Consider the following 16,692-nt stretch of genomic DNA (forward strand, 5'->3'; position numbering starts at 1 on the left):
CCCAGTGCTCCTTCAATGAGGGTTATAGCGATGTGCGGCCCGCAGGATGCACAGTGTTACTGCGCGCTCAGCGTCCCCCGGTGTCCGCAGGCTGAGCGCCGCTCCCCGCTCCTCGCTGACCCCACGTGGCCCCCTGTCCCCGCCCGCCCTTCGCGGCCTCCGCCCGCCAGGGGGCGCTGCCCGCCACCCCATCCCACCTGCCGTGGAGGTGACAGGTCCTGACCGCTGTGTAGTGAGCGTGGCGCGGCGCTCCGCCGCCACCGCCTCCCGAAAGCTGCAGGCAGAGCGAGTGGACAACTTACTGTAAGTATCCCCCAAGATTCGGATCCTAGAGGAGGCCGAGCTTTGAGGCAGCTCGGAACCTTTTGAAGCTGCAACTGTTCTTCCAGGACCGGGGCTGGGCGGCCCAGTCAGCTGCTCCTCACCCCGCCGCGCTCCCGCCCCGCTCCGCTGTTGTCGCCGCCGTCGCGATGCGCGGCCGCAGCAACTCGGGTGTGCGGCTGGACGGCTACGGCCGGCTGGTGCAGCAGACCATCCTCCGGCACCAGGTGACGGACGGGCCCGAGGCCTGGGCGCTACGCCGGGGTCGGGCCCTGCGCCGCCTCCCTCTGCTCCCGCCGCCCCTACCGCCGCTTCTCACCCTCCTCAGGACGCCGTGACCGGGCTGCTGCCCGCCAGCGCCGACCACCGCGATGCCTGGGTCCGGGATAACGTCTACAGCATCCTGGCCGTGTGGGGCCTGGGCCTGGCCTACCGCAAGAACGCCGACCGCGACGAGGACAAGGCCAAGGCCTACGAGCTGGAGCAGGTGCGGCGGGGTGCTGTGCCCGTGGTAGCGAGGAGCCTCTGGGAGTGAGAAACGCCGCAGGGTTTGCAGTGAGGACGGGGCTGTTGTAGGGATGAGGGGCAGTGATGGGTGTCCGCTGCTCTTCTTGTTCCTGGGGTGATTTGGGGATGCAGCCCCATGCCCAGGCTGGGAGCTCCTTCTCCTTCCTCCCCCAGCACAGCAGCTTGACCCCGTTGATAGCCATAAGTGCTTTCTTTCCTCCATTACTTGCCTAGATAGCAAGGGCCGTGGAAACGTTAGCTGAGGCTCTGGTTACAGGCACCGGTGTTCTGCAAAGGTCAGCGGCCAGCTGGTCCTGAGTCAGGGCTTCTCTTTGCTATCCAGAGATTAACGAGGCTGCTTTCGTTTCCTTGCAGAGCGTGGTGAAGCTGATGAGGGGGCTGCTCCAGTGCATGATGAGACAGGTAGGGGCCAAGGGAGAGCTGAGTGGTCACCTCAGAGCCCACTAAGACCGTCAGCCCTGGCTTTCTTCAACGAGCGGGGTGACCTCCTTTCAGAAAGACTTAAAATAAGCCCTGATGGATGTCAGTCCTCCAGAGAGTGTTCTAGTGCTATGGGCTGGAGGCCAGTGAAGTCTTGTGCCAATTGCTCCCTGTCTTCTGGCCTGACTGACCGGGTGGCTATTCTCCTTGAGTGCATTTGGGGTGACCCTTTTCTCTCCTTGTGGTGCAAACATGGCTGTGTACCTTCCAACCATTCACTATGGAGACACAAGAGCCTATGGCCTCAGTGCGTGCAGAGGCTGTGAGATGTGTCCTGCTTCCAGCTGTGTCTCTGTGTGCTGGGCTGGTGGGATGGAGCTTGCCTGGGTTTGGGGTCTGTCAAGCCCCTGCATCCCTTTCCACTTATTCAGGTGGACAAGGTGGAGGCCTTCAAGTACAGCCAGAGCACCCGGGATTGCCTGCATGCTAAGTACAACACCCACACCTGTGCCACTGTGGTGGGAGACCACGAGTGGGGGCACCTGCAGTTGGATGCTACCTCCCTCTACCTGCTCATGCTGGCTCAGATGACTGCCTCAGGTGGGATGCCGTTTGGAAACCTGTATCTTGAGGAAATGAGATGTGTGACATGGGGGAGGTTGAGGTGTTCTGGGGCTCTCTGTGCAGGTCGGTGGCTATGCTCCTGGGTATCCTTTGTTGCAGGGATGCAACCTGCTAGGTGGGGTGGGAGTGAGGATGTGTCCATCACAGGGTGGGTGAGGAGGAGGGGGGCTGCCTTCTACAGCCCCTTCCTAGGAGTGCCTGAGGACTAACATGACTTCTCCTCTGCTGCTTCAGGCCTCCACATAATTCACAGCCTAGATGAAGTCAACTTCATCCAGAACCTCGTCTTCTACATCGAAGCAGCCTATAAGACAGCGGTGGGTGGCTGGAGGCCTTTACCAGGGAAGGGAATCATGCCCAGAGGGTGGGGGTGGTGGGCAGAACCACTGAGAAGCTTACATTGGAGCACTGTCAAAGGGTGAGATCTAAGAGTTTTGGGTTATGACACAAACTGCTGCCTCCCTGCAGGACTTTGGGATATGGGAACGTGGGGACAAGACGAACCAGGGGATCACTGAGTTGAATGCCAGCTCTGTCGGCATGGCTAAGGTGAGCTGTAGAGATGAGATGTGGTCATTCTTTGGCTATGGGTGCTCTGAAGCCTTTGCAGGATTCAGGGGTGTGTTTGCATCTCTTCCTTGTTTAAAACTGGTCAGTGGGGCCAGTGCCCTTACAGACTGGCAGTACAGTAGAGGACACACTGCTCTGAGTCTCGCTCTGCTTGCAGGCTGCCCTGGAGGCCTTAGATGAGCTGGATCTCTTTGGAGCAAAGGGAGGCCCACAGTCTGTGATTCGAGTGCTGTCAGATGAGGTGCAGCACTGCCAGGTGAGGGCTGTGTGTGCAATCTGATGGGGTTGCAGTGTAAACAGTGGCAACCAAACCTCTTTCCTTCCCTTTCCTCAGTCCATCCTCCACTCGATGCTGCCGAGGGCCTCCTCATCAAAGGAAATAGATGCTGGCGTTCTCTCCATAATTTCCTACCCAGCTTTTGCTGTGGAGGACAGTGAGCTGGTGGAAATTACCAAGCAAGAGATCATCACAAAGCTGCAGGTGAGCAGCTCTCCCCTCTTCACCCTTCCTGGGAGACAGTTCAAAGCCTGCAATCCTTTTCTCCTCCAGAATGTGCTTGGGTAGGTGGTGCTGGGACCTGTTCTCTCCCAGTCTCTATAACCTGTGTTGGGGGTGTGCAAAGAAGCAGTGCTGCGTGCTATCATCCTGGGCTGTGGTTGTGGAGCCTGAGTACTGTGTGACTGTGTGAAGGGGGTTCTTGGGCAGAGGATTCCTCCTTGCTTCTACAGTGAAGGTAGAAGGTACCTGACACTGTTCCTCCTGCTCAGCTCCTCTTCCCTTTCCTCCTAGGGGCGCTACGGCTGCTGCCGCTTCCTCCGTGACGGATACAGGACCCCCAGAGAGGTGAGTGTTCCCAGTCTGCCACTTGCCATGACTGTGTTGCTGAGGAGAGACTGTCCTGGGTTGCATTTTTATCACCCGGGGTGCAGTGTAAAGGCTGTTCTGGGGAGCACTGCAATGACGAGAGCTCTTAGCTCCAGGCAGTATCACGGATCTGATCAGGGCTGCCCAAGATGCCACAGCCCATTGCAGAGGTGTGGCACATCCTACCTATGCCCGCAGCAGATAAGCAGAGTCTGGCATATCTCTCAGGATGGGGAAAATGGGACTGCCACCCAACGTGGGAGCCCTGCAGAAGTCAACCTCTGGATCTCAACAAGCCCTGTGGGAACACAGAGCTGTTTTTATTTCTTGTGGGCCAGCAAACAGCTCGCATATCGCTATGCTTGACTCTAAGCTTGAGGAGGGAAAACAAGGAGAGTGATNGCATTTGATAACCACAATACCAGGAAATGGCACTTGGAATGTTAAATATCCAGCTGGTGGGGCCCGTAACCTGTTGGGCTCTTTTGGCTGTTGCATCAGCTTGAATATTCCTGGATGGTATATATTGAATATTCCTTTGCTGCGCTCCTCCAACCCTGAGCATCACTGGCAGCAGTTGTGGATGGGGCTCTCCAGTCTGCCCTTCCCCAGTGCTCATGAGCTTTGCCACTGTTTGGTTAACTTGCATCCACAGGCATTTGAGGTGGGGGTCTTGGGGGTGGGGAGCAAGAACCTCTTGATTCTGAGGGGATCCTGCAACCACCCTCTTTGCTGTTGTGGCCTTTCTGCAGGATCCCAACCGTTCCTACTATGAACCTGCAGAGCTGAAGCTCTTTGAGAACATCGAGTGTGAGTGGCCTTTGTTCTGGACATACCTGATCATTGATGGGATTTTCAGTGGAAACATGGAGCAGGTAAGGGAGGCAGTACCCAGCAGGCCAGGGGAAATGAGGCCTGGGCAAGAGGGGGTGTGTGGAGAAGGGCAGAGGGAGCCCTGCCCTGATACTCTCTGCTCCCTCCCCAGGTTCAAGAGTATCGGGAGGCCCTTGAGGGGATTCTCATCAAGGGGAAGAACGGGGTGCGCCTGGTGCCAGAGCTGTACAGTGTCCCGCCAGAAAAGGTGAGCTACCTGAGCTGTGGTGGGGGTCTGCTCTAACAGGGTTAGTGAGCAGAGAATGCTATGTCATTTGGTTTTAACCACTATTATCCAAAATCAAATAGCAGTTTCTGCGTGGAAACTTCCTTAGAAAAGGTTAAAAAACAAACAAACAAAACACAACCAAAACACCCAACATATTGGATAAATAAATAGCTTATTTTCCTCAAAGTTTGTCTTGCCCCCATGCATAAGGGTGCTGTGCTGACAGCCTGCTTGTGCATTGGCAGATTTTTAAGTGCAGCAGTTACAGTTCTTTCAGCATCCCATGTCAGTGGGTCCCTTGCTGACCTGGCTTCTCTTCCAGGTGGATGAGGAATACAACAACCCCCACACTGTGGACAGGATACCCATGGGCAAGCTGCCACTCATGTGGGGTCAGTCCCTCTACATCCTGGGCTGCCTGATGGCTGAGGTATGGTCACTCACAGTTCTAGGGAAGGCTGGGTGGGCTGGACTTTGAGCTCAAAGGACAAATGCTGCCACTCTGTGCCACCTGCCATGGGGGATCTGTCACCTCCATCCCCTGAGACCTCTTAAAGATGGGTTGTTGGTGAGCTTTATCCACTCTGCCCAGCCCACAAGATGTTTATCTCCTCATGCCTTCTCTGTTTCCCTCAGGGATTTCTAGCTCCTGGTGAAATTGATCCACTCAACCGCCGCTTTGCGACTGTCCCCAAGCCCGACGTGGTGGTGCAAGGTGAGGGAAAGGGACCAGTTCCAATTTTTTCCATGTGATAGTGCCCGCTCAGTGTTTGGCTGTGGGGGGGTTCTGCTCACTGGCACAGCCACACACCAGCCCTGGCAGCGGGATGTAAGATGCAGTGCTGGTGTTTCTGCTGGACCCTACATTGCCTCAGGGGAATGTCACCTGCTATGGTCTCCATTGCAGAAGGTGAAAACTGGGCACATCCTCCCACTGCTCGTCTGGGTGTAAAGAGTGTTATGGGAACAAGGCAGAGCTCTGGTCCCCAGAGGGACCTCAGACAGCTGCCTCTGCATGAACTTGCACCTTGTGTGTATCCAGGAAGGCCAGTGGTGTCTCACCCATCTGCCTCTGAAAGTGAGCTCTGAGCCTGCTGTCTTCTTTCCTCAGTGTGCATCCTAGCAGAGTCAGAGGGGATCAAGGCTGTTCTGAGGAAGGAGGGCATCCATGTGGATACTGTGGCCGATGTTTACCCCATCCGAGTGCAGCCTGCTCGCATCCTCAGCCACATCTATGCTCGCTTGGGTGAGCTGAAAGTTCCTGTAGAAAAAAAGGGTGCAGAAGTTGCTGTCCCATTCTGTGTGTAGATGCTAATGTCCTTCCCTGCTCCTTTCTGCCTGGTTCTTTAAGGCTTTTCTGTTTCTGGGCCTCCGGTGCTGCTTGAGCAGTGCTATGTGGGGTGGATGTGGTATGAGCAAGATCACCCAAATCTCAGTGAGGGAGGCCAGCTAGATCCCAGGGAAGGGTCTCCTGTCTGAGTCTTTAGGCCAGAAGGGGTGGCTCTTGCTGGAGGGAAGACAGGCTATGAAGGGAGAGTGTGTTGAAATCTTTATGCTCATTCCCTGATACTGCATACCCTCAGGCACGGGGTGTGTTGTGCAGGGGCTGGAGACCCAGCCTTGACCAAGGGAGAAACCTGACCTGCTCCAGGCTGTGGGTGCTGGCTAATTTAAGCCACCGAAAGGCCAAGTGTGACATGGGCAAAATGGGCAGGGGAGCCACCTAGCAACTGCTGGGATTTCTCCTGAGTGGCAATGCATCTTCTCTGGAAGTCATCTAGAAGCAATTGGGACACTGACAGAGCTGTCACCTTTGGGGTCTAGCCCTGTGCAGTGGGGGTGTCCTTGCACCAGCTTCTGACATTCTCAAAGACATGGAGGTGCAGCAAGTTGCTGAGGTCAGGGTTGTTTGTGTGTCTCTGGTTCCAATAAGAGTTCCTGGACAGGGCCATGGGCCAGAATATTGCTGTCACTTTGGGCCGTGCCAGCTGGATGCAAAGCTGTGGGGTGCTCAACACAAGCAACCCTTTTCCTCCTGGCTGGTAGCACAGAAGCCTTCTGCAGTTTGCTACCACTTTCCCTTTTTTGAGAGGATGTGGGGAAAATGTTATAAAACCTTATAACCTCCCCCAGGTCGCAACAAGCAGATGAGCTTGACAGGACGGCCCTACCGGCACATGGGAGTGATTGGGACCTCCAAGCTCTACGACATTAGGAAGAACATCTTTGCCTTCACCCCACAGGTGAGCGGTATTGTATGTGCTTCTTAGCAGCTGCCACACTGTGTAAATGGATGGAAAGTTTGTCCACTGGCTGAGCTGAGCACTCAAGTTGGTTTCAGGGGTGGCTGATGGGAAGACGCAAGTAGTTCCAGAGCAATCTGGTGGCCGTGGGGAGGATGTTCATGTCTCCTGCTCTCCCTGCAGTTCATAGACCAGCAGCAATTCTACCTGGCACACGATAACAAGATGATTGTGGAGATGCTGAGGACAGACCTCTCGTACCTCTGCAGCCGCTGGAGGATGACTGGGCGGCCCACCATCACCTTCCCCATCTCTCAGACCATGCTCGGTACAGATCCTCTAACCTTCTCTGTTGGTGGGTGGATGGGGGCAGCCCGGGTAATGGGGACACAACGGGGCTGGAACAGCCAACAGCATCCTGTAAAGAGCTCGCTGCTCAAAGGAGTCACACTGAGTTGGCAGCCATCCGGTAGCCAGCAGGGCTACCTGCCAAGCACCATTGCCTGAAGCTCAAGGCAGGTTTGTTGGCATGGAAGTATGTCGTCTCCAGGCAGCTAGGCCTGTTTGAGAAGCCTTCTGGGAGCAAGACAAGAAATAATTCCCGTGTAAAAATGTTCTTGGGGCTCTTCCTGCATCGTGACTCTTCACCAAGACTAACCACCCCTCAAAGGCTTTCTTAAATCTCAAGGAGGGGAAAACAGAAAACCAAAAGGAGCAGAAAGCTACACATTGGCTCATAGAAAAACTGGCTTCTCAGGGGCAGCCTTCTCTTCCCTGTGAGCCAGCACAGGGAAGAGAATCCATGCTGCCTTCAGGCCTTTCTGATTTTCCTCGTGTACTTGAAGCCTTGGGTGTTGATTGTGTTTGCTGTGGTGTTTTCTGCCCTGACAGCAGCACCCCAACACTTCAGCAGCACCCTGAAAGCCAGGAAGGGAGAAGGGGCTGTTTGGATTGCTGCTGTCTGGTGCAAGCAGCTTCAGGGTGAAATCCCAGGGGCCTGCAGTGCATCCCAGCCTGACTTTGCCGGTTATCCAGCCTAGACAGTCATGAATTTCCCTTTTTGGGTGGTGCTGTTGGTGCCGCTGCCTGGCTGCACACCCCAGAGCAAAGGTCTGGCTGCTGTCGTGGTGCTTTGCATGTCTGAATGCCCACCTGGTCCTGTGTTACTGGAAGCCTGTTTGTGTAGGAGAGCCTGACTGCCTGTGTCTGTGTCCCCGACAGATGATACAGGCAGCAGCATACACCCCACGGTGCTGGCAACACTACGGAAGCTGCAGGACGGGTATTTCGGTGGTGCAAGGTGAGTGCATCTTCTTGGGATGCAGGAGGGAACAGGACTAGTGTCCTACCCGAGCGTGGCTGTATGGGAACAAGCTCTGTCTGAGCACTGGCTGTTAGGGAATAAGCTGTGGAGGATATGCTGGGATGTGCTGGGCTGTGAGTGCACCCTGGGGCTGCAGTCCTGACTGAGGAGGTACAAGAGAGGACATATCTCCTTGTGCCATTGAATCCGTGGCCGTAGGACCCCCCTGATAGCTTTTGGGCAGCCTTTCTGTATCCATGTGACTGGAGGAACTGCAAACAGCTAAAGCAGGCTTTGAGAGATGTGTGTGCTCCCAGACAAGCCTTTCTATCCCTGCTGAGGGGCTGCCCTGCATCCAGGAGGAGAGCCAAGGGCACTGCCTCCCCCTTCCTCTCTGTGTGACCTCCCCTCCTTTCGCCCAGGATCCAGACGGGTAAGTTGTCGGAGTTGCTGACAACGTCATGCCGAACACACCTCAGCTTCATGGACTCTGGGCCAGAGGGTAAGGTCTTTGCCAACAGTTACAAGCTCGGCCTTGACAGCTTTGAGGAGCTAGACCCTGAGGAGTGGCTGCATGGCTTGCAGTTTGCAGAGGATGGTAAGGGGGAACAGGCCAGTCGCTACTGTGGTGTGGAAAACACTGAACTCTCCCGTAAACCATTAGTGTCCCACCTCCCTATGAGCAGCTGCCACCCTGTTCCTCATCCACTTGGGTTTCCACCACAATTCTACACCCATCTGACCCAATTAACCCCATCTGACTGATGTTCCTGGTGATGCTAATGGGGTGTCAGGGCTGGGTGAGCAAAGGTGGCTGTCACAGCCCCTCAGCTGAGGGGTTTCCCAGCCATACGGGGCTGAGGTTGGGGGATGTGGCTGTAGCAAGCACAGAGGATGTTCCTGAATGAGCCACCCCAACCTCCATAGGCTGTTGCGTGGGGAAGAGACGAAGGCTCGGCAACCTGCCTCTGCCCTGGAGATTTGGCTGAAGATGTTTGGTGTGGTCAGCTCATGTGATGGTGCAGAAGGTGATTGTACAGTGCCCCAGGTGTCTCTGGGTCCCCAGGTAGTTTCTGGGTGGTATTTTCACAAAATCTTTGGGCCCCCCCTAGACAGGGCAGCTCCAGTGCTTGCCAAATTGAGGCCTTGCTGCTTGTGGGCCAGGTGCCCATGGGGGCTGTGGTCCATCACAACATGATGGGCCCCCTGCTCTGAGACCACGGAGGGCTGCAGGTTTTGCTGTTCCCCTTGTAAGCAGCCCTGGACATGTTCTCCTCCTGTGAGACCCAGTGATGGTCGTCTTCCCAGCCTTCCCATCGATCTGCTCTGCCTCTGCTGCTCCTGGAGCCAACATCTCCACTGCTGCAGCTCTGAGTGTTTACTTCTCTTGCATGGCTGCCTCATTCGCACTCTGCAGTTGCACTGCCTCATGCTGCAGCTTTGCAGGCTGCAGTCAAGCTCCTCCAAAGTGTCTACTTCCCCCTAGCCCCAGCAGGAGGTGGAGTCTGCCTGGTCACTGTGTCTACTTTGGCCTCTCTAAAAGATGCTCAGTTTTAAGTTTTTCTGTGGTCAGATGCTGCAGGTAGACAGGACGATATTCTCAAGCCCAATGTGAATCCTGAGGTATTTGTTCAGCTTAGCCCCCTTGCACTGAGTGCAGGGCATCCCTACCAGATTTAGGGAGGAGGTGCTGTGCTGTCAGCCTTGGATGCTGTCTGTAGTTCTCCTTCTGGAGCAGAAATGCTGCTGGCCCACTGGCTGGAAATGCAGTAACAGCTCTCTGTGGCATAGCATCACCTCATGTGGGGCATTGCTATCGCTGCTGGGCATTGCTGATATGTCTTGGCCGAGCAGAGACATGGTCTCTGAGTCCCCTCTCTGTGCTGTAGTTAGTGAGTGGTGGCCCTGGTGCTCCCAGCATGGAGCTGGAAGCTGGGCAAAGAGACAGACATGAGCTGGTGGTTTGTAAAGGACAGTGTACTGCCTTCCTTTAACTCTGAATTAGAAATAACTCCATCACTAATCCGAAATAACTATCGCAAAACCTACCGTGTCTTGCTCCCATGCTTGAACCTTGTTGGGGTGAGGCTCTTGCTGTGCTGGAGCAATCCAAGTGGTCTCTGCTTGGACAGACAGCGCTGCTGCCTGTCTGGTTGGTTGGCTGCTGGTGCTAGCCCCACGCTGTTGCTCTTTGCAGCCAGCAAAGCTTTGTCCCTATGGGGATGCAGCTGGGCACTTCTGCCTTGGAGTGGCATGGTGCCCAGTGGCTGAGGCCCTTCCTTTTTCTTCCTGTTACAGCAGACGCATACGATGAGGTTGCGCAGTACCTGGACCACCTGCTGCAGCGCACGGTTCCCCAGTCCATCCTCCCTCCCACTGCCCAGCAAGGAGGGCTGAAGCGCTTCCGTGCTGCCGTCCACACCACCCGTGATCTCATGTCCCTGGCATCCAAGGCCAAGGACCTTCAGGTCCAGAGTGAGTAACTCTAGCACCCTTCACAACTTCTCTTCATGATGAGGCTGAAGTGCCTTTCCTGTTCGTGTGGGATACAGTGTGACCCAGGGCGGCCTGCAGGATAACCTAGCCTTTGCCCAGGCACGTACATCTGCAGTTCATTGTGTTAGTCTTGGCTATGGAGTATTATAGAGCTGGTCCCCCTTGTAAACTCTCAAATGTTCCTCTAACTGTGTGGGTTTCTCCTGACAGTCAGCTCCTCTGCAGTTGCGCCTTGGGGGAGCAGAGGGTGGGTCATGAGCTGGTTTGAGCGGTGTGATGGTGGCTGAGAAATACCTGCACCAACTGACCCCATCTTTCTTTCAGATGTTGGGATGTACATCCCCAGCAAGATCTTCCAGGCATCCCAGCAGTCAGTAAAGTTGTTGAGCTCACCCAACCAACAAGACCAGGAAGCCAAGGTGAGCCCTTTTCCTCCTTTGCTGGGCTGGCTGAGCACTGCTAGCTTCTCATCTGGAGCCAGAGGATCTTTATGGGGCTGCATGCTTGTAGTGGGGAGGATGCCCTTGGGTGGGCAGCTTTAGCTCCATGCCTCCCTGCCCTCAGAGCAGGGTGTTGCAGTGCTGACCAGGAGCGTGGCTTTCTCTTCCCCCAGAGCCAGTCACTCCATGCAGAGATGAACCTGCCCCGCGATGAGGCTGGCAATGTGGACTGCAAGGCACTGGTGGACCAGCTGCGCATGTGCCCCACGCTGCAGGAGCAAGCAGACATCCTTTACATGCTCCACATCCTCAAGTATGGCAAGCTCTGAGACCTGCCTGCTCACTGGGTGGAGAGGGCTGGCATGGCTAAGCATGTGTCTCAACCTGCTGAGCCTGAGCGCTGCTGTGGAACGATTTGATGGCAGTAACCTGACATCCCCTTTACTGCAGGGGGCCCGAGTGGCACACGGGGCTTGAGAGTGAGCCTGGCCCCACTGTCAAGGAGCTCCTCACTGAGCTGTACGTGCGGGTGGGGGCAACACGCCAGTGGGCTCTGATCCGCTACATCTCTGGCATCCTCAAGAAAAAGGTGGAAGCTTTGGATGAGGTAAGAGCCGTGCTGCTAAGCCCTGGTGGGCTGAGGGCATTGTTGGCTCCATCTCCCTCTACCTTGTGCTGAAGGCCCAAAGCCAAAGCTGATGGTGATGCACGGCCTGATCTTTTCTGTCCACAGGCCTGCACGGCCCTCTTGTCTCACCAGAAGCACTTGACAGTGGGGCTGCCCCCAGAGCCACGTGAGAAGACCATCACAGCGTGAGTGTCTACCTCTTTCTTCCCATGCATTCGGGGCTGGGACTGGATGCAGGATAGCCTGCATCTCCTCCCTGGACTAGGAGGGATGCAGGGCTGTCTCTTACCTACTCCACCATTCCCTCCTCAGCCCGATCCCCTATGAGGAGCTCGTTCGTCTCATTGATGAAGCCAGTGAGAAGAACCTAAGCGTGTCCATCCTTACCCAGGTGAGGGGGTACACCACAGCTGGGCATGAGCTCTGGCAAGCAGCAGTGGGATGACCTGCTCTTTGTCTCTCCAGGAGATCATGGTGTACTTGGCCATGTACATGCGCACACAACCAGCGCTCTTCACTGATATGTTTCGAATCCGCATTGGGCTCATCATCCAGGTGATGGCAACAGAGCTGGCACACTCCCTGCGCTGCTCAGGTATGTGCAGCGAGCTTGGTGGGATGAGGGCTATGGGGTCCTGTCAGCCAGGAAGGAGAAATGCCATTAAAAATGGGCAGCTCTCAGTGCCAGGATGAGACTGCGTGAAAGTGGCAGGGTGTGTGATTGGGACTACTCTTGGGTACTCCCTGCTAACAGACTGGGATATGGGCTGGGAGGGTGAAGGGTGAACAGCATTCCAACTCTTCTCTCTAGCTGGAGAAGCCACTGAGAACCTGATGAATCTCAGCCCATACAACGTGAAGAACCTCCTCTACCACATCCTCTCTGGCAAGGAATTTGGAGTGGAGAAGAGTGGTGAGTGAGTCTCTTGGCGGGGCTGAGAGCATTTCTGGGCAGAGCTGTGGCCAGTTCTGGGTATCCCCTGCTGTGCTGAATGTCCCCCTTCTCCTGCCTTAACAGCATAGCTTCTGCACTGCCGTTATCTGTAATCTTCAGCAGGGTGGTCACTGGGGGTTGAATTTGGGTCCTTTGGCTATTGGGGCTTTCTTTAGCTCAGTTTTTGGTATCATCCAGCCTGAACTGAAGCAGCTCTGTGCTTTAGAGCTAGCTTGGGATACAAGGCAAGGCTGTGCGTAAGTGCCAGTGCTGTGCAGCAATGAGGGACATCTGTGTCCTGAGGATTAGTACCCACTCCAGACCTCCCTCCTCTCCTCCAGTGCGATCGGTGGACTCGTTGGTCACCACTGCTATCTCCATCCATGATGTGGAGGCTTCTGGAGCCACCAAGACTGAGCGCACTGGCATTGTCAAGCTGAAAAGTGAGCTCAAACAGGTGAGGGCAGGCAGTGCAGACTACTTCCCCAAAGGTCTGTGGGGGCAAACAAATATAGGACAAGAAAAGTTGAGGGGAGAGCAGAAAAGAGTTTGCTCCTGGACTATAGAAAGCCTACAGCTACCTCCAGAAGCCCTTTTTGGCTCACTTCTGTCCTTGGGGGGAGTGGGGGGAGCAAACCCTTTAGTGCAGGAGTTGCTCTGACGGTGTAGTACTGGGGAAAGTACAGGCGTGCTTGAGAAGATTCAGGGATGGGGAAGGGGAGGGGAGAGCCCTGCAGCATCCCTGGTGGGGATGGTGTCCTGGTGGGCCTCGTCCAGCAACAGAAACTTCATTACCTTCTTCTCTTGCAGCAACTGGATAAACGTAGGCAGTCTCTGCCCGGGAGTAAGGTGAAGCCACCTTGGTCCTCCTACAGCCTCAGCTTTTATCTGTCATGCTGCATACCAGGGCAGCTTCTGAGCGTGCATGAGTTAATGAGCTTTCCTAAATGAACCCACTGAGTGAGCTGCTGCAGCAATGAGCTGGCTTCCCTTCTTGTCAGGCTTAGGGTTGCTCTGTTTAGGACAGTGGGGAGGCATTGGGCCTGGGGAGAGCTCAGCAAGATTAAATGTGGCTCCTTAGCATTCAGGGAGCTTCCCTTTAAGTGGAATCTGCTATGTTGTGGCCATGGAGGAGGAAGGTTTCTCAAAACTATGGGTGCCCTGGCATTGCAGCCAGCTGGGAGCTGTGCTGCATAGCTGCCACAGTCGAATAGATCCCATTATACTGACAAAAATGCTGAACAGGGTGGCACTGTGTCTCTACTGCCATTACCCAGTGATGGCCATGCCAGGACATTGACTTGTGATACTGGATCCCACCTTTACTCCTCTGCTGCTTCCTCTCAATCTCTCACCATAAAAGTGCCTCCTCTGGAGCTTGGCTTGTGTTTTGCTCTGGGCCTGGCCTGGCCTGTGGGGACCAGGTTGATGCAGCAGCTGCAGTGCGAGGCCTGGTGTCACAGAGGGACCACACTCATGGCAAGGACAGTCTCCCACCTGCTGCTGGCCCTCCTGAGATTAAATTTGTGCCCATGCCAGCAGAGCAATCGCAGCCCTGCTTCTCCTCCAGTGCAGTTCTTCCCCTGATGCTAACATGAGACTTTCTGCATTTTTGCCTCTGAAAACTTCTCAATGTCCAGCTAACCACAGCCCCTGGGGTAACTGCTCTGTGACCTTGATCCGTGCTGCTGCTGCTCTGCTCGTCATGATTGTTGCCTTGTGCCAGCACTATTTGATTTATGTCTCTCCCTTTCTCTTGCAGCCTGGGGACGGTGACCTGCTGGCCTCTCTGGTAACCTGCGTTTGTTGGCCGTGTGCGTGGGGTTTGTCATGTTTTGTGGCTGCAGAAAGGAGCTCCAGCCAGGGGTGCTGCCCTCCAGGCTGTGGGGAGCTGGGGTTACAGGGAGGGCTCTGTTTGGGACTGCTCTGTTGGTGGCAGCTCTGTTGGGACAGCTCTGCCCTGGGAGCCAGGCTGGGTGGGCATAGGCCCTCAGGCAGCAATGTATTGTGCCCTCGTTTGGGATTTAACCCTGCAGCAGCTTCTTTTCTCCTTGTTTGTCTGTCCAGACCGCTGGACAATCAGTGCTGCTGGACAAAGGCTCCTTTTCAAGCTTACTGAGAGACCAGGGCAGTAAGGACAGCCGCCAGGGCCAGTGGAAGCGGAGACGGCGGCTGGATGGGGCCCTCAACCGTGTCCCCTTAGGATTCTACCAGAAGGTCTGGAAGGTCCTGCAGAAGGTGAGCTGGATGTCCACACACATGAGCCTGTGGTCCCCAGACACTTGCCTTCCTAGGGGGAGCCAGGCACCAATTGCTCATCCTTGAGGTTGTGCTGATACATGCTTTATGAAACAAGTCTTTCAGCTGGCCCTGGAAAGCTGGGGAAGAGCTGGAGCTGCCTTGTAGGCATGCAGCACCTATTTCACCCTGTGCTTACCCTTGCAGAAAGGGGCTTGGTCTGCTGAGGAGCCTTATCACAGTATCACAGTCTTGTGTGAGTTGGAAGAGACCTTAGAGATCATCGAGTCCAACCCCCCGGGATTCGAGCCTCTGTGTAGCAGAGCGGCACTTCTACCACTTGCACAACAGGGGGGATTCGATCCCGGGCCTCCAGTGTTGCAAAGTGGCGTCCTTAACCACTGCGCCACCGGAGGCACACATGTTATGTGTTGGGCAGGGTTGTGAGCTCTGGGAACCTGGTGTTGGGGTCACATTTGAGGCAGCTCTGAGCTTAGTAAGCCAGGAAGCAGTGCCTCGTACTGTGTGTGGGAGTGCTCCAGGTGATGCCAAACTGCTGTTTAAGGAGTGATAGATAGATTGGAGGCAGGAGGTGGAGCTGGGGTGTGTGGGCTGCATGCAATGACGTTCAGCTGGGAATGAGGGCACAGTGCTGCTCCAGGCTGTAACTGTGGTCTCTACTCTTGCTCTGCAGTGCCACGGTCTTTCTGTGGAGGGCTTTGTTCTCCCCTCTTCAACAACCAGAGAGGTAGGTTTACCAGGTGGGGAACAGGATGGGTGCGAGGCCGCTCTGGGTGAATGCCCAGCCCAGGATTTGTGCTGGTGATAGCAGTGCTGTATGTACATTTCTTCCTGCCTCCATACAGATGACCCCAGGGGAAATCAAGTTTGCTGTGCATGTGGAGTCGGTGCTGAACCACGTCCCTCAGCCGGAGTACCGGCAGCTGCTGGTAGAGACAATCTTGGTGCTCACCATGCTGGTGGATGTGGATGTGCACACCATGGGTGGCATCATACCTGTGGAGAAGATCCTGCACGCAGCCAATGACCTCTTCTATGAGGAGCAGGTAGGGGCTGCAGCCTGCGCACAGACTACATAGGGGCCAGTCAGCCACACTGAGGAGCTGCACAGCAGCAATGCAGCATCCTCCTTCCCCCGCATCACACTTATTCCTAATGCTTCTGTTCTCCTTCCCCACCCACAATGCAGAAAGCCCTGGGTGCTGATGACCAGATGCTGGAGAAGGATCCCTCCACGGGCATTTGTGACCTGCTGTACGACAGCGCACCGAGCGGCCGCTTCGGTACCATGACCTACCTATCCAAGTCAGTGGCCCTGCACCTGTACGACCTCCTGCCCGGGGATGGCTGTGCCATGCAGTAGATCTCGCTGCTCTTGTCCCCACGCTGCGGACTCCTGCAGAGGCATTATTGCACACTGCTTCCAGCCCCAAGGCCTTCAGGCTGTGTCTGTGGCCTGGCCTTGTGCTGAGAGCTGTCAGGGGAGGGCTGAGCTCACAGCTCTGCCTTCTGCTCCAGCTCGCCTTAGGGATGGGGGTCAGCAGGGACCCCCAGTGCTGTTCTCCTAATGGATTTGGAGGGTTTTAACCTGTTTTGTGCTGCTTTTCCCTCCAGACGTGAGGGGTTTAGTGTAGCGTGAGCTAGAGCTCTGCTAGGGGTAGTGCTGCTGGACGGAGGGCAGCACGCCGTGCCCCCCGCACCTTATAGCCCCATGTTGATGGGGGAGGTGGTTTCACGTGTGTTTTCTGCCCTCCGTGTTGCCTTAATGCTGCTCTGGGGCCTGTTTGGGCCCCTTTGCTGTGAGCTGGCTGGGGGCAGCCTTCAGGCCTCGGGCCTTTTGTTACAAAAGTCACGTTTTACAAACAAACAGAAATAGCCCATTCGTGCTGTGTGGGAACCCGCAATAAAACGTCTCCAGCCCGCGTGTGCGCGGTGCGTCGCTCATTGGGAGGGCTGGGA

At 55.5% G+C, this 16,692-nt stretch overlaps 1 protein-coding gene across 5 annotated transcripts; it reads left to right on the top strand.

The window, feature by feature from the left end:
• Positions 1-411: 411 nt before the first annotated feature.
• Positions 412-16,655, top strand: PHKA1 (phosphorylase kinase regulatory subunit alpha 1). Of its 5 annotated transcripts, none has more exons than XM_015860027.1 (33): positions 412-548; positions 650-808; positions 1,204-1,251; positions 1,701-1,869; positions 2,128-2,210; positions 2,362-2,442; positions 2,621-2,719; positions 2,798-2,944; positions 3,254-3,307; positions 4,081-4,203; positions 4,314-4,409; positions 4,753-4,860; positions 5,067-5,145; positions 5,542-5,676; positions 6,564-6,673; positions 6,857-7,001; positions 7,895-7,973; positions 8,399-8,574; positions 10,275-10,451; positions 10,797-10,891; positions 11,086-11,225; positions 11,363-11,519; positions 11,646-11,725; positions 11,853-11,931; positions 12,006-12,135; positions 12,352-12,453; positions 12,816-12,931; positions 13,285-13,323; positions 14,237-14,266; positions 14,542-14,712; positions 15,407-15,460; positions 15,579-15,779; positions 15,923-16,655. In XM_015860027.1, the coding sequence occupies exons 1-33, from the start codon at positions 471-473 to the stop codon at positions 16,094-16,096; spliced, it is 3,714 nt and encodes a 1,237-aa protein (XP_015715513.1). In that variant the 5' UTR covers positions 412-470; the 3' UTR covers positions 16,097-16,655. The 5 variants fall into 5 exon arrangements, with proteins under 5 accessions (XP_015715513.1, XP_032300140.1, XP_015715516.1 ...); XM_032444249.1 differs by having other exon boundaries at positions 10,278-10,451; XM_015860030.1 differs by having other exon boundaries at positions 8,399-8,478.
• Positions 16,656-16,692: the final 37 nt, after the last annotated feature.

Source organism: Coturnix japonica, chromosome 4 (genome assembly GCF_001577835.2).
Source record: "Coturnix japonica isolate 7356 chromosome 4, Coturnix japonica 2.1, whole genome shotgun sequence".
NCBI classification, from domain to species: Eukaryota; Metazoa; Chordata; class Aves; order Galliformes; family Phasianidae; genus Coturnix; species Coturnix japonica.

What these genes read in the sequence shown, in the direction of transcription:
- PHKA1 (XM_015860027.1), top strand. Translation starts at nt 471, where the DNA reads ATGCGCGGCCGCAGCAACTCGGGTGTGCGGCTGGACGGCTACGGCCGG. An exon ending in CAAGGACCTTCAGGTCCAGA is followed by an intron (nt 10,452 to 10,796) that starts GTGAGTAACTCT and finishes TCTTTCTTTCAG; the next exon opens with ATGTTGGGATGTACATCCCC. An exon ending in ACCTCTTCTATGAGGAGCAG is followed by an intron (nt 15,780 to 15,922) that starts GTAGGGGCTGCA and finishes CCCACAATGCAG; the next exon opens with AAAGCCCTGGGTGCTGATGA.